This window comes from Perca fluviatilis, chromosome 14 (assembly GCF_010015445.1).
Source record: "Perca fluviatilis chromosome 14, GENO_Pfluv_1.0, whole genome shotgun sequence".
NCBI lineage: Eukaryota > Metazoa > Chordata > Actinopteri > Perciformes > Percidae > Perca > Perca fluviatilis.
The window spans coordinates 9,763,499-9,777,541 of NC_053125.1; the positions used below are offsets into that span (position 1 = coordinate 9,763,499).

General features: G+C 40.6%; 3 protein-coding genes across 4 annotated transcripts; all 3 read right to left on the reverse strand.

Moving 5' to 3' along the window:
* Window positions 1-173: 173 nt before the first annotated feature.
* Window positions 174-2,113, reverse strand: si:dkey-85k7.10 (endonuclease domain-containing 1 protein). Its single transcript, XM_039823541.1, has 2 exons — window positions 1,522-2,113; window positions 174-921 (listed from the first exon to the last, which is right to left on the reverse strand). The coding sequence occupies exons 1-2, from the start codon at window positions 1,846-1,848 to the stop codon at window positions 340-342; spliced, it is 909 nt and encodes a 302-aa protein (XP_039679475.1). The 5' UTR covers window positions 1,849-2,113; the 3' UTR covers window positions 174-339.
* A 655-nt stretch (window positions 2,114-2,768) lies between these two features.
* LOC120573658 (endonuclease domain-containing 1 protein-like) lies at window positions 2,769-4,409 on the reverse strand. The gene is made up of 2 exons (XM_039823543.1): window positions 3,997-4,409; window positions 2,769-3,831 (listed from the first exon to the last, which is right to left on the reverse strand). Exons 1-2 carry the CDS (start codon window positions 4,285-4,287, stop codon window positions 3,241-3,243), a joined length of 882 nt encoding a protein of 293 aa, XP_039679477.1. The 5' UTR covers window positions 4,288-4,409; the 3' UTR covers window positions 2,769-3,240.
* A 2,372-nt stretch (window positions 4,410-6,781) lies between these two features.
* On the reverse strand, window positions 6,782-12,849 carry si:dkey-85k7.11 (endonuclease domain-containing 1 protein). 2 transcript variants are annotated; one of them, XM_039821448.1, is made up of 3 exons: window positions 11,260-12,849; window positions 9,040-9,219; window positions 6,782-8,218 (listed from the first exon to the last, which is right to left on the reverse strand). In XM_039821448.1, the coding sequence occupies exons 2-3, from the start codon at window positions 9,202-9,204 to the stop codon at window positions 7,565-7,567; spliced, it is 819 nt and encodes a 272-aa protein (XP_039677382.1). In that variant the 5' UTR covers window positions 9,205-9,219; window positions 11,260-12,849; the 3' UTR covers window positions 6,782-7,564. The 2 variants fall into 2 exon arrangements, with proteins under 2 accessions (XP_039677382.1, XP_039677381.1); XM_039821447.1 differs by lacking the exon at window positions 11,260-12,849 and having other exon boundaries at window positions 9,040-9,842.
* Window positions 12,850-14,043: the final 1,194 nt, after the last annotated feature.

Consider the following 14,043-nt stretch of genomic DNA (forward strand, 5'->3'; position numbering starts at 1 on the left):
TCTGAAAAAACAAGCAATTTGTAGCCCTCACCTTTGGTTTCCGGGATATTGTAATGGACATTTTTTGCTATTTCTTGACATTTTAGAGACCAAACGATTTATCGAAAATACAATCTGCAGAGAAATCGATAATGGAAATTATTGTTATTTGGACATAATGAGAGACACTCCAATCAATTCCCAATTTTATTTCTTACAATACATAATATGATTTGACAACACATCTTAGCCCCATGTATATTTTGAGCTGCAAGAACCCCAAATCTGTCCACAGTGTAAAAGTAAATTTCTAACACATTTTAAACTTGGGATTATTACAGAGATCACACCCACTTTATCTCAGTTATCTGGTACACAGTCATTATAGAAAATCTGGAAGTTCTTATCCACATCCATCCTCCCCTTGAGGAATTTCTCCAGGTTCTTGAGAGGAACCTCCACCATGTGGTTGTTGACACGATCGTTCATCCCATAAGCGGCAAACACGGGGAACTTGTAGCGCACAAAGTATGGCGCATTTTGGTCAAACTCAATGCAGCAGTAAGCCGACCACATGTACTCGGGTACAGCCACCCGGTCCAGGTTGTTGCGACGGATCGTGTGCCCGGAGGTGGTGACCCCGGTGACCACGAAGGCTTTGCCACGGCAGTAGTTGTTGAGACGTTTGCGGATGAGATCCTGGTGTTCGGCCCAGGGACCCATGTTGAACTCCCTGATCTGGGGTACCACGTTAGTCAAGCTGTAGGTAGAGGCTTTGTCCAGAGGGTCAGACTGATGCTCGTCAGGATTTAGCTGTCCACGCTCGTACTGAACCACGTCAGCGTAGTCCTCCAGGACTGCCTGGGTGTCCTCAAAGTTCATATGCATGTTTGAAGATTGGGGGAATGGCTCCATGTTACTGCTGCTTTTTTCTGAGGCCAGCTATAGAAGAAGGGAGACAAGGAGAAGTACATAATTCCTGAAAATGTAGATGACAGTTTTATTACTTCTGAAAAGTTAGAGCAGAAAATAATTATAGAGTTCTTCAAATTCAGGCTATTTACCACATTCACAAAAAACATTTGCAAGTGCCAAATTTGCATAACTACGTACCAGAGCATAAATGGTCATCTCAAGGCAACACTATCTTATTGAAAGAGCCGACTATTCACAGCCAATAAAGTGGCTTATCTTAAGCTTACTTTGTTGCCAGTAGCAACAGTAGTATAGTTGTCCCACCTCTTTTTTACTGCTCGGTAGGTATGAATATGTGAAATGTGTTTGTGAGAATTTGTTTTCTGTCTAGACATAATGCAATTCTTGATAAATGCATACAAATGATTATACACAATATGTTATTACCTGAGATGGCACAATAAAAGATAGTCTACTGTATATAAATGTTATTACCTGAGATGGCACAATACAAGATAGTCTACTGTATATAAATGCACAAACTATCCACTATAATGGATTTGGATTGAAACTGTGACTGAAAACTGACTTCTACTGTTTGGACTTGGAGCTTAAAAGAACACTCACCTGGGGCTCAAACATCCACGGGAAGTCCACCTTCTTCTCCCCATCGGACTTTTTGAATGTGTAGGCCGAATAGATGGGGATGTGTTTGTGGGTGTCGTACAGGGTGACATAGCGGGGTTTATTCTCATACCTCTGGCAGATCCTCGTCAAGGAGTTGCTGAGGTAGCCTCTGGGTGGAGTGCCCAGGTATAGAGAGTCCTTGCAGCGCTCCACATGGTTGAAGTCCCCCACCACTCCTGCCTGGGCCCCCTGTAGCAACACACATGTCAGCAGTGCCACGACTGCCGCCAGGGTTAAGGCACACTTCTCTGATGTAGGTATCATCATCTATGTCCTTTTAGACCTCTCTTCGTCTGCTCGTATGTCTCTCTTTCGCACCTGTAACACACCACTGCCAATCCACTGTTGTCTGACAAGTACAGCCTCTGTCCCAGCTCTCTCATTATTTCCCTTCTTACCTCATCTGTACTCTGAAACTGGTCTCCCATTGTAAAGTCTTTTCCATATATTCAAAGTTCCACAAGTGTTGTAGCAGTAATTCAGAAGCAGTGAATGTTATCAAGTCATGGAGAGCATTTTACTACTGTGTACGGCCTACTGTGTACAAAAAATGATGCTGACTTGACTCCCTGATGTACTGTATGAAAAATGAGACCTTTCCTTCAAGCTGTGCACAAATAGCTTTAGTGATGACGTTTTGCATTCAGTTTTGTTTTTTGTGCGTTGAGACAGAGGGTTACAGAGTGAGAACAAAAGATAAAAAAAAGAAAAGAAATGCAGGCCAGGAAGTACATGTACTGTACTGTATATGCATTATAATTTTAAAAATGTGTCATATAAGAAGGAGATGGGATCCCCTACCTATACACTACATATTTTTTCTACATTTCTACAAATGCAAAGCAGCCGTCCAGCTGTGGCCTCTAAATCCACCCTCTTCACCCAGTATGAATATCAGTGATCTTCAATCTGTAGTTATTGTGAAGGACTACAACAGCAATGACCACATAAAAGGCTTTGTTAGGTTTAGTTTTTAGTTTAGTCATAATGCTGGTGGTATGTGGTGGTTTCATGTAGGGCAATAGGAAAAAGATGAAAGAATATAGGCTTTATAGGTGAGAAGTATGACATGATTTTAGAGTTAACTAACATTTAAATGTGTTACTTTTGTGATTCATAGCAAGCAATTTGTAAAATATTGTAAGTGATCTTGAATGTGTCAAAATAAAGCTTCAAAGACAGGTTAGTTACGGTTTGCAAAGGTTTATTACTGCAAAGCAGGTGCATTTTTATTACATTTTCAGTGAGACAAATACCCAGTTATTTTTGAATCAAGTGTTGAAGTGTAAAATACAGCAAAAGCACTGCTAAACATTTCAGTGTGTTGAGCTGGAATAGACAACGGTCTATAGCTTATTGGATGGCTATAGACTGTTTGCTGCTGACGTTTTCAGGAAAACGCAGGTGTAAATAATAGAATGAATACTGCCTAAATTCAATTTAGCTGCTTCAATGTCAGGGTCCTGGTTTTATGCATGCTGTCACACAGTCATGGCTTACTGGGACATTTGAGCAGAGCCATTGTTAATGTTACACCTGTGCTTTTCTTACTATGACAAGTCAAAACAAAAAGGCCTATTAAAGAAGAAGAAAGAACAGAAAATGACCAAGATAGGGAAGGCAAAATGGCACATAGCTGCCTTATAGCTAAATATCTGACTATAAAGTTTTACTGGACCCTGGTGGGACACAGTCACCCACAAAGATCTGAAAGTTCTGGCCTACGAAGGTTGTCTTCCTGAGGAACTCCTTCAGCTTCTGGACGGAGATTTCCACCACCTCATTGTCTTCCTCATTCAGGCCGTAGTGAGCAAAAGATGGGAACTTATAGCGCACATCATACGGTGCGTTGTGGTCGTAGTCGATGCAGCAATAAGCGGACCACAAGTATGCGGGCACTGCTACGCGGTTCATGTTCTCCCGGCGGATCATCTTCCCCGAGGTGGTGATACCTGTGACGATGTAAGCTGTTCCACGGCAGTAGTTGTTGAGCCGTTTGCGGATGATGTGCTCCTGTTCGTTCCAGACTCTGACGTTGAAGTCGGGCACCATGGGCACGACATTGGTGAGGGTGTATGTGGAGGCCTTGTCATCAGGATCGTCCTGGTGCCCGTCTGGGTTGAGGGTGCCACGCTCGTAAAGGATGGCGTTTGTATAATCATCCAGAACAGCTTGGGCATCTTCGAAATTCATGTGCATGTAGCCACGTGGGAAGGGCTGCATCTCATCTGTGCCAGAGGATGTGGATAGCTGTGTGGGCAGACAGACAGAGCCAGTGCAAATGAGAGGATGAGGATAGGAAAGTAGAAATATTACACAACATATGCATGGATTTTTGAATTTGAAAGAAAAGCATGCTCTTCATGTTAAAAGACTTTCTTAGCACCTCATAATCAACATTCTATTTTAATGTACCTGCGGTTCGTACATCCATGGGACATCTGCGCATTTGTCCCCATCTGAGCGTTTGAAAGTGTACGCTGAGTACACAGGGATGTGGTCCGCAGTGTTGTAGAGTGTCATGTAGCGGGGCTTCTTGTTGTAACGTTGACAAATGAACTGGAGGGAGTGGTGCTGCAGCCCGGTCGGTGGTGTTCCCATGTAGAGGAATTGTCTGCACTCAGGAGACAGCTCTTTTTCCACTCTGCCTCTCACCACTGATGTTATTATGCTGGCAAGCAGGAAAGTCTTCGCCCAAAACGCCATAGTCAGGATGGTTTTGATGTCAGTCTGATGAGAACTTGAAACTGGCAGCTTTCCGTCAGATATGTTTCTGTGAGCTTCTGAAAATGATTGAATGTGTCTCTATAGCCGCCCATGTAGCTCAGTAAAACGGCTATCACAGGTTTCACACTCTGCTCTGTGTAATCAGGACTCAATATGCAAAACAATGGACTCCTTACACCTCAGCAGATCCACCCACAGCTAGAGCAACAGCTACAGTAGTTACCAATAGCAAAGCCATTCATGATTCTTCTCATTGGTGGGTAAGTGGCAGTGGTGAAACAAGTATTCAGATCCTTTACTTACTGTGTTTATTAGCATTGCTGTCCTGTAAAAACCATGTATCTCCAAAAAGTAAACTTTTCGTCTTCTTATCCAAGAGGCTTTTTCAATATTTTATTTAGGGACGTTACAGTTTTTTTTTTTCGATTGCTAAACGACAGTGGGCACAACTGGAGTCACATGTGCAAATCTCAAACCACAATCTTCATTACCAACAGTCACCTGAGCTCAACAGTTCACATCACCTGCAAAACTCATTCAGAGCAACTCAACTCTTAACACACGTCTCAAAACAGGTTCAGTGCAGCCAAACACTATGCACAGGCCTCACTGAGATAACACACACTGTCACTCAGAACACACTGAGAGTAAAAACACTAGCATCAAACACCAATACAGAAATTACAAACTTTCTCATCTTTACAGTTTGAACAATTTGAGTGACTTGACACTACTAAAATATATACCAATTTTTACGTAAGGTAAACAAGAAGGAATGAAGATCGGCAGTTTTCTTCAATATAGTATTTTGTCTCTAGTAATCTATGGAATTTCTGGGGGAAAACAACTAAAGGTACATACGTAACAGTAACAAAGAATAGTGTGACTAATTCTGCCTCTCTCCAGCATCATGTGGCAAGTTTTCTTCATCACATTGGATGTCTGCATCATCTCTAAATACAAATGAATGTGGTGTTTCCATTGCTTTCACCTCCATTACTTTCTGAAAACAGTAAGAATGCAGTTTTACTATTGTAAAGATATAGTGTTTTTCCCTTTTTTTGTTTATAACAGTGTACATAACCTCAGACATTTTACCTGGACATATTGGTATCTTTGCTCTTTTACCTGTTTCTCTCAAACGGTACAGTGGATAATCGTTTCATTCTTATTTGGTGTTTGTATACAAAAAAAAAGCTGTATCTATATAAATACCATACATTTTCATTAACTAGTCTAAAACAAGACACTTGCTTAGGCTTTCAGCTAAAATTCCAATCAGCAGTGTTTGATAGGCACCAGACTGAAATCTATTCTGTTTTGAATGTGTGGTTAACAGTTTTGACAGCAGTGTGTTAGCATCTGAACAAAGTGCTGTAAATCTACAGTGTCGTGCACCTTGTGGTGGGATAAGTGTGTAGAGTTTTGAAAACTATGTTCAAGCAATGAAAAACGAACTAGAGTTTGGTCCTCATGAACTGCTGCTCTGCAGACTGTAGTCAGAGTTTTGCACACGTGACTCCAGTTGTGCCCACTGTCGTTGAGCAGTAGGAGAATTTCACTTCATCCTTCAGATTATCACAAACATTTTTTACATTACATGTCATTTAGCTGACGCTTTTATCCAAAGCGACTTACATCATGTGGCAAGAGAGTGTTTAAAATCAAAACAGAGATACATGGTTTTTACTGGTCAGGAAGGGGATGAAAACCTGTAATCTGTAAAGTAACTAAAGCTGTCAGTTAAAAATAAACAGTAAAATATTTCCCTCTGAGATGTAGTGGAAGTTTAAAGTTGCATAAAACAGAAATACTAAGTAAAGTACAAGTAACCCGAACTTGCACTTAAGTACCATACTTGAATAAATAGTTAATTTAAGAAGGTGGAAAAGATAATTTTACCTCTTGTTAACTTCTTTAATCCCACTCACCATACATAAATAAAAACAGCTGGAGAAATTAATTAATGAAACATAATTGTGCAGATTACTCATTAAAACAAAGGCAAAATAGGGGATGAGAGTTAATAAACACTAGAGATCCATAGACAGTGCACTCTTAACCACATATATTATAAATGTAATAGAATAGTTGTTTTTTTTATTTATTTTTAATAATGTTTTTTTTCAATTCACTTCAATTCAATTTTATTTATAGTATCAAATCATAACAGAGTTATCTCGAGACACTTTACAGATAGAGTAGGTCTAGACCACACTATACATTTTCACAGATATGTAATTGATCTTAGACCTTCTTTTTACAGTTACTGTATTAAACATTAATCAGTATATACAACTTTAGCTAAAATAGAAAACAGGGCGCCTGGGTAGCTCACCTAGTAGAGCAGGTGCCCATATTTAGAGGATTGCTCCTCGACGCAGCGACCGCGGGTTTGACTCCGTCCTGCGGCCCTTTGCTGCATGTCATTCCCTGCTCTCTCCCCTTTCATGTCTTCAGCTGTCCTTTATAAATAAAGGCCTAAAATGCCCCAAAAAATCATCAAAAAAAAAAAAAAATCATATCCACAGTAAAAACATTAAGTCACTATATAAGCTACACTCCTTATAAAGACATTTTTACAGCTTTAGCTCTGGCCTGTTTGTGCACTTTTTTGTATGTTTTAGCACCTTTTTTATAACATATTTCTCATAGACCGTTTCATAAGATAAGATTAGTTTGCAAAATATTGAAGCATTGACGCTTCATTTGTTCAGCACTGCCATATATAGGCCTGTAGTATAAACCCATTTCTTGGACTAATGCCTAAACTGATTTAGTATAGCCTACAAGTGGACTTTCTTCTCTTTGAAATACACATGCCATACAGTTGCATTGCATGATGGGAAATGTAGGATCTAAGTCCTGGGGCCTTGGCTGATATTTGACAGTAAAGTCAGGATACCTCAGGCTCTGCTGCTTTGATTTTGATAATAATTTTTTATAATCAGTGTCTTGTAAAGCCCCCGACTTTATGGGAGTGTGATACTAGTTTTCACCTTTTAATGTGCATTTACACATTATTTCCTTTGGTGGTGCTTATTGGTCATGTGTACTACAGCCCCTTCTCACATACTACTACTGATAGAGAGCTATAATCTGAATCTAAATTTGCCCTGTCTAAGGCAAAATGAAGAGCCCTTTCCCTTCTTAATATAATTCCAATTAAATTTTTTTTTAAAACACGTAAAGCCAGGACTACCTAACACTGCTTCTATTCAAGTTTATCCAAGCTAGTTCTGTTTATAGGTATACTTTATCCATGTTCATCCCGTTCAGGATTGTCCCCTGATACTGAAACACTGGTCGGGTCTCTCTTCTTCCTGAAGCTGTTTTCTGACACACACCCCTTGTAGAAAATAGTCAGGTCACTGTCTATGTCTGACTGGCTCTTCAGGAAAATCTCCAGAGTCTTTAGAGGGACTTCCACCACGCTGTTGTCAGTCTGTTCATTCAGTGCATAGCCCCCATAACTTGGGAACATGAACCTCACCTCATACGGAGAGTTATGGTCAAACCGCGGGCAGCAGTAAGCCAGCCAGAGGTGTTTTGGGATTGCGAGTCGGTCCTTGTTATCTCGTTTGAGGGTCCCCCCAGAAACGGTCACCCCTGTCACCATGAAAGATGTGCCGTGGCAGAAGTTGTTGAGGCGGCGGCGGATGATGTCCATGTATGGGTTCCAGGAAGCGTCCAGGAAGTTTGTGATTAATGGGACTACATTAGTCAGAGTATATGTGGAGGATTTGTCATCTGGCTGTGATTGGTGCAGGTCAGGATTCAGTGGGCCACGTCTATATTCTACAGCATCTGTGTAGTCCTCCAACACGGCCTGGCTGTCTTCAATCAGAGGGGGGGTGTCTTCAGTAAGGGGAAGGGCTCTCATGTTGCCACTCTCATCATCAGAAACCAACTGTAAGGAAAAGGAATGAAAGAAATGTTGTTTTGATCATGTTCAAAGTGACTGTATTCCAAACGACAAGACACTTAAGAGTATTAAAATGCAGTACCACTAATCTAATCTCTGACTGCAATAGGATTCCACTGAAAAAGTTCCAACTTCTTTATTAAATCTAATGTCAGTAATGACTGGTTAGTTTGTGCTACGACAATAATGATCACATTCATGTTTTTAATTCTTAAAGGAGTAGTTTTGGGAAATGCTTTTTTGCCAAGTGTTAGATGAGAAGATCTCATGTTTGCACGCTCAATATATATGTTTTTTGTATGTGTAGGCTAGCTGTATTTGTGCTAATCTAAGCTAACCATTTGCTGGCTCCAGAACATATTTACCTTACGGAGACGAGTGATATCAATTTTCTCATCTAACTCTCTGCAAAAGAGCAAATAAGCGTATTTTCCAAAAAGTCTATTCATATTTAAAAACATTTTAAGAGAAGTGTTTTGGGGGGATTGTCTGGGGAATATTTCTGTTTTGACCTGATGGGTCTTTTTAAGATAATTGTTTTTGGGCTTTTCCACCTTTTAATTTTGACAGGACAGCTAGGTGAGAAAGGGGGAAGACATGCAGGAAATCGTCACAGGTCGGATTCAAACCCTGGACCTCTGTGTCGAGGCATAAACATCTCAGTATATGTGCGCCTGCTCTACCACTGACCCAACCCAGCCACTCTGATGGGTCTTTAAAGCATCATTATTGCCCCTTGCCCCAAAACATTAAGCTTCTCTCAGGTGACAAAAAGTGACAAAAAAACCCAAAACATTGGTATCTACCTGTGGCTCATACATCCATGGTGTGTCCATCCTCCTCTTCCCATCAGACTTCTTAAAGATGTAGGCTGAGTAGAGGGGGAGGTGCCGACTGCTGTCATACAACGTGGCGTAGCGCTGTTTGTCTGCGTACTTCTGGCAGACCCTCCTCAGGTTGGTGCCCTTCATCCCTACAGGTGGTGTCTGCATGTAGAAAAAATGGCTGCAGTCTTTGAAGCTGTTGGACACACTGGCACTCACCAGGGGGGACGCCATCAGCAGGGAGAAGGATAGGGCGCAGGTGCAAAACAGATGCATCGTCACACAACTTGAGTAAAGTAATACAAAAACAGGCTCCTTTGCTCGTCACTCGGGGGTGCGACATGTGCTGCCACACACCGCTATGAATAAAGAAATTCCATGTGGTAATGAGGAATGTTTGGTTAATGTGTCATGCTGTATTGGTGTTGCCGTCATGATCTAGTCGAGCGTAATAACTGTTGGACCGAGACTATGCATGCATGCAAAGCAGCAGCAGCTCAGAGTGAATATATTGGCTGAACAGTTGATTTATCTGCTCCTGCAATGTCTGTGCAGCCATGCATCTCTGCACAGGCTTCTGCCAGGTTGTATACTAGTTTATCTCATAAATTCACACCCATGTAGTATGTACTTTACATCTGACCAGATAGTTCCTCTGTCAAACATGCTCTTATAGGTTGATAGATTTGCCCAGATATAGAGATGGTTCCTCTTGCAGATACATTGTGTTAGCATCATAGACAGTGGTGGAAGAAGTATTCTGATCACTTACTTAAGTAAAAGTACTAATACCACACTGTACAAATACTCTGTTACGGGTAAAAATTCTGCATTGAAAATGTAACTTAAGTGAAAGTATGTAAGTATAATCAGGAAAATGTACTCAAAGTATTAAAGGTCCTATGACATGCTGCTTTTTGGATGCTTTTATATAGCATAGCATTTTTTATATGGTCCCCTAATACTGTATCTGAAGTCTCTTTTATATAGACCTTAGTGGTCCCCTAATACTGTATCTGAAGCCTCTTTTATATAGACCTTAGTGGTCCCCTAATACTGTATCTGAAGTCTCTTTTATATAGACCTTAGTGGTCCCCTAATACTGTATCTGAAGTCTCTTTTATATAGACCTTAGTGGTCCCCTAATACTGTATCTGAAGCCTCTTTTATATAGACCTTAGTGGTCCCCTAATACTGTATCTGAAGTCTGTTTCCCGAATTTCAGCCTTGGTGCAGAATTACAGCCACTAGAGCCAGTCCCACAATGAGCTTTCCTTAGGACGTGCCATTTCTGTGTCTGTAGCTTTAAATGCTATTGAGGAGGAGAGAGGGGGGGGGGCAAGGTGGAGGGTGGGGGTGTGACATGACCAACTGCCATGCTTTGCTCATTTGCAAGCCATGATGTGTCTCTTTCATGGGCGGGCCAAATTCTCTGGGCGGGCAAAGCAGAGAGAGGGGAGGTAACCTTTCCCCTTATGACCTCATAACAAGCAAGATTCCAGATCGGCCCATCTGAGCTTTCATTTTCTCAAAGGCAGAGCAGGATACCCAGGGCTCGGTTTACACCTATCCCCATTTCTAGCTACTGGGGGACCATAGGCAGGCTGGGGGAACTCACATTAATGTTAAAAAACCTCATGAAGTGAAGTTTTCATGCCATGGGACCTTTTAAAAGTAAAAGTACTCAATGCAGAAATATCCTCACATTTTAGAAACTGGAAACAATCCAAACAATTCTGTCAATCAACTAAGTGTTTAATGGTCTAATGATTTCAGCTGGACTTGTAGGCCTGTATATTGTTGGGTAGTTTAATTTATAATAAAACACTGTATTTTATAAACTACATGTGTTTTGTGCGCAAAAATATTCATTTGTAAAGTAACTAGTAATTAAAGCTGTCAGACTAATGTAGTGTAGTAAAAAGTACTATATTTCCCTCTAAAATGTAGTGGAGTAGAAGTAGTAAGTGGCATTAAGAGAAAAGACTCAAGTAAAGTACAACTACCTCAAATGTGTACTTAAGTATAGTACTTGAGTAAACTTAGTTACATTTGACCACTGATCATAGATATAACTTGTACATAGCAATTTACTTACATATAAAGGTACCAGTGGTACATGGCATTTTGATAAAGCCAAGCTAAATACGGGTAAACACATTATCAGATACATTTCTATTGGGTACAAGTAGTACTACCGACCTCCTCGTCTCTGCCAAGTCCAAACCCAAACTCCCTTCAGTAGCCTAACTGGAAGAAAAATGCCTGAAAATCAAACCCTTATCCAGCTGGTTAAATATCCGGGGAATGAAGAAGGGAATGAGGAGGGCTAGTGAAGACTGCATTCTGCAAAATACTACTGCTCCAGCCTCCAACATCTGCACTCAGGGTTCCACTCCCAGCTCCCATGATGCTTGCTCTTTGTGTCCCATGAATCACAGCAACTTGTATTTCTACAACAAGATGGAGTGTCATCCCGCAGCAGCCTGAGGATGGAAATCAAAGAGGATCCAGCTAACTTGCCTCCTCTCAGTGAGGTAGGAATGGAAACCACTGGTGGAGGGTCATAAGACTTTTTAAATTAAGATCAAAATCTTTCTGCTTAATGTAATTCCCTCTCTCTCAGACTCCTTTTAGAACAGGGTAAGCTACAGTAACATTAAGTGTAGTCTTTCATGGTTTGACAGTGACCTGTAGCTATGCCTGCCTCGATGAGTGATCCAAACATGAAAACAAAACAAAGGATTTTAAAAGTTATCAAATGTGTTATGCTATCTTAATTACTCTTTTTGTTTACATGTTCTCTGTAATTCCTTCTGCAAGCTTTTCTACTTAGTTTGTACATACTTAATGAGTATTTTGTTTTTTATTTTGTCTTAAAAAGTGTTGATTTACACTTTATTGTGCAAGTGTCACACTGCAGTTGAATTGATTTGCTTCATTCTTCTCCATATCTATGACTGTGATGTTAATTTTCTTCATTTTGGCCTCTTGTTCAGCTAGTTTGATCACATGCACATGTATCTGCACCTCTTCTATTCATGTTGTCACATATTCAATGTTCATTTTCATTTAATTAATTCCATTTTAAATATTTCCAGATGATACACACCTACAACACTGAAGTTTGTTTTTATTTCTGCACATTTTCTCAATATTTTTTGACTTTCACCCCCTTGTCAAGAGCGTATGCAATATAATCTCAGTACTAATTTAGCCTTCATGCATGTTTACAATATGTGAAGAATGGCCCATATCTAAAACCATTTACTACTTAACGACTCTATATTCATATAGTGCCACTGTTATTCAACAGCGCCCTCTGCTGACTAAACACTATTCTGCCTTCGTCTTGAAAGTCTTGCACATGCTCAGTTCGACATTGCTACTCAACATGCTCTGCTTGTCATTCACTTCACTTTAACGGGTTTGATAACTAATAACTCAAAATATAGCATTATGCATTTGAAGCACGATTCTATTGACTACAAAGTCCATGAAACAACTTTGTATAAGTTAATTTCGTTATTCTGTGTCTACACGTTCCTGCCTCGTGAATGTGTAGTGAGCTGGCTGTTTTCGATGTATGTTTAAAAATACAATATAATGCTAAATTTGGCCTCGCTGCTCAGTTTACTGGCTAATTCCAGCAATGACGCCCTGCATATGAGAATGCCTTTTTAAAGTGCAGTACACATCGGTTTTGAGGCTGTTAAATAGGGGTGTGTTTGCCCTGCTACAACATTGGTTAGCAGCTTGTCAATGTCCAGTCACGTGGTATCACACGGACGGCCATGTTTCCGAAACACAAACAACAAGAAGAGCAGCGACTAGGAGCCAGCAGACACATACTGATACGCAGCAGCGACCGTTGGAGGAGAGGGAAAAAAATAATAAATAAAAAACAGAGCACGACTTTCTAAAAGTACGATTCTGTCGAATGAATACGTTTACAGTGTTTAAAGAGACCAATGCATACGATATATTGGCTGTAGACACACGGTGCAGACAACCAGTCTGGTAACGTTAGCTATAAACAGTGAAGGTAAGCCATGGTTCCTCTTTCCAGCTTGTCTTTTAGCTAGCTAGCTGGCTACCGTAAGCTAACAAGTTAACCTCGGCTCTTGCAGCGCGAATGGTTTGGATTTATATGTCGTGAGGAAAGCATGTTGCACTAAGTTCTTTTACGGTGGAAACTCTCCCGTTTTTGTCGTTGTGTTTTGTTTTGTTTGCATCGCATTAGCCTTAGCTTAACACCGACAGCGGAGTGGAGGTGGTGGTCTGCACATTGGCGGAGAAGGCCGGGGAGTCTGATTCCCAACACTCCGCCCCCTCCGCCATCATATCTGGTGTCATTTGAACCTACAAGCCAAGGCCTTTACGATCAACGCATACCTTGTGCTAGGTTAGGTAGCAAGCTAACTAACCAATCTTTGTAATGCAACAGAAATATGATATTGTGGGTTGCAACTACAGCTATAACGATTTTGTTCTTCCTTTAACGTTACCCACAAGTCGATTTAGCTAAGTTACTGTAGTTGGTGTGAAAGACGAACTATGTAGCTAACGTTATACGCTAATGTAGCTCACAACCACTGACCGTACGTTAGCTAATGTCAACTCGAGCTATTTTGTCAATATGTTAGCCGTCTTTACAACAAAACAATAAGCAGTGCTCATATTGGTAAAGTTACATATTGGTATCCATTGAATGCCAGCTTTAACTTATCTTTTCAGGCGGCCTTCTCGCAGCTTTAAATTGTTATCGCGCCACATTTAGAAGTGCATAACATTTGCAAATATCCAAATGCTTAAGTAATTATATGTTCTTAAAGCAACGTTATACCTGCGTAACCTTGCTTCAGTTTTTTTTTCAACACAAAGGTAGTACTAAACACTAAAGATGTTAATTATTTGCCTGTTGTGGCATGAAGAAATACTTTGAAGCCACAATAACCGCAATGGTCCACAGATGTTTTGTTGGAG

What these genes read in the sequence shown, in the direction of transcription:
- si:dkey-85k7.10 (XM_039823541.1), bottom strand. Translation starts at nt 1,848, where the DNA reads ATGATGATACCTACATCAGAGAAGTGTGCCTTAACCCTGGCGGCAGTC. An exon ending in CGTGGATGTTTGAGCCCCAG is followed by an intron (nt 922 to 1,521) that starts GTGAGTGTTCTT and finishes CTTCTTCTATAG; the next exon opens with CTGGCCTCAGAAAAAAGCAG.
- LOC120573658 (XM_039823543.1), bottom strand. Translation starts at nt 4,287, where the DNA reads ATGGCGTTTTGGGCGAAGACTTTCCTGCTTGCCAGCATAATAACATCA. An exon ending in CATGGATGTACGAACCGCAG is followed by an intron (nt 3,832 to 3,996) that starts GTACATTAAAAT and finishes CTGCCCACACAG; the next exon opens with CTATCCACATCCTCTGGCAC.
- si:dkey-85k7.11 (XM_039821447.1), bottom strand. Translation starts at nt 9,333, where the DNA reads ATGCATCTGTTTTGCACCTGCGCCCTATCCTTCTCCCTGCTGATGGCG. An exon ending in CATGGATGTATGAGCCACAG is followed by an intron (nt 8,219 to 9,039) that starts GTAGATACCAAT and finishes TTTTCCTTACAG; the next exon opens with TTGGTTTCTGATGATGAGAG.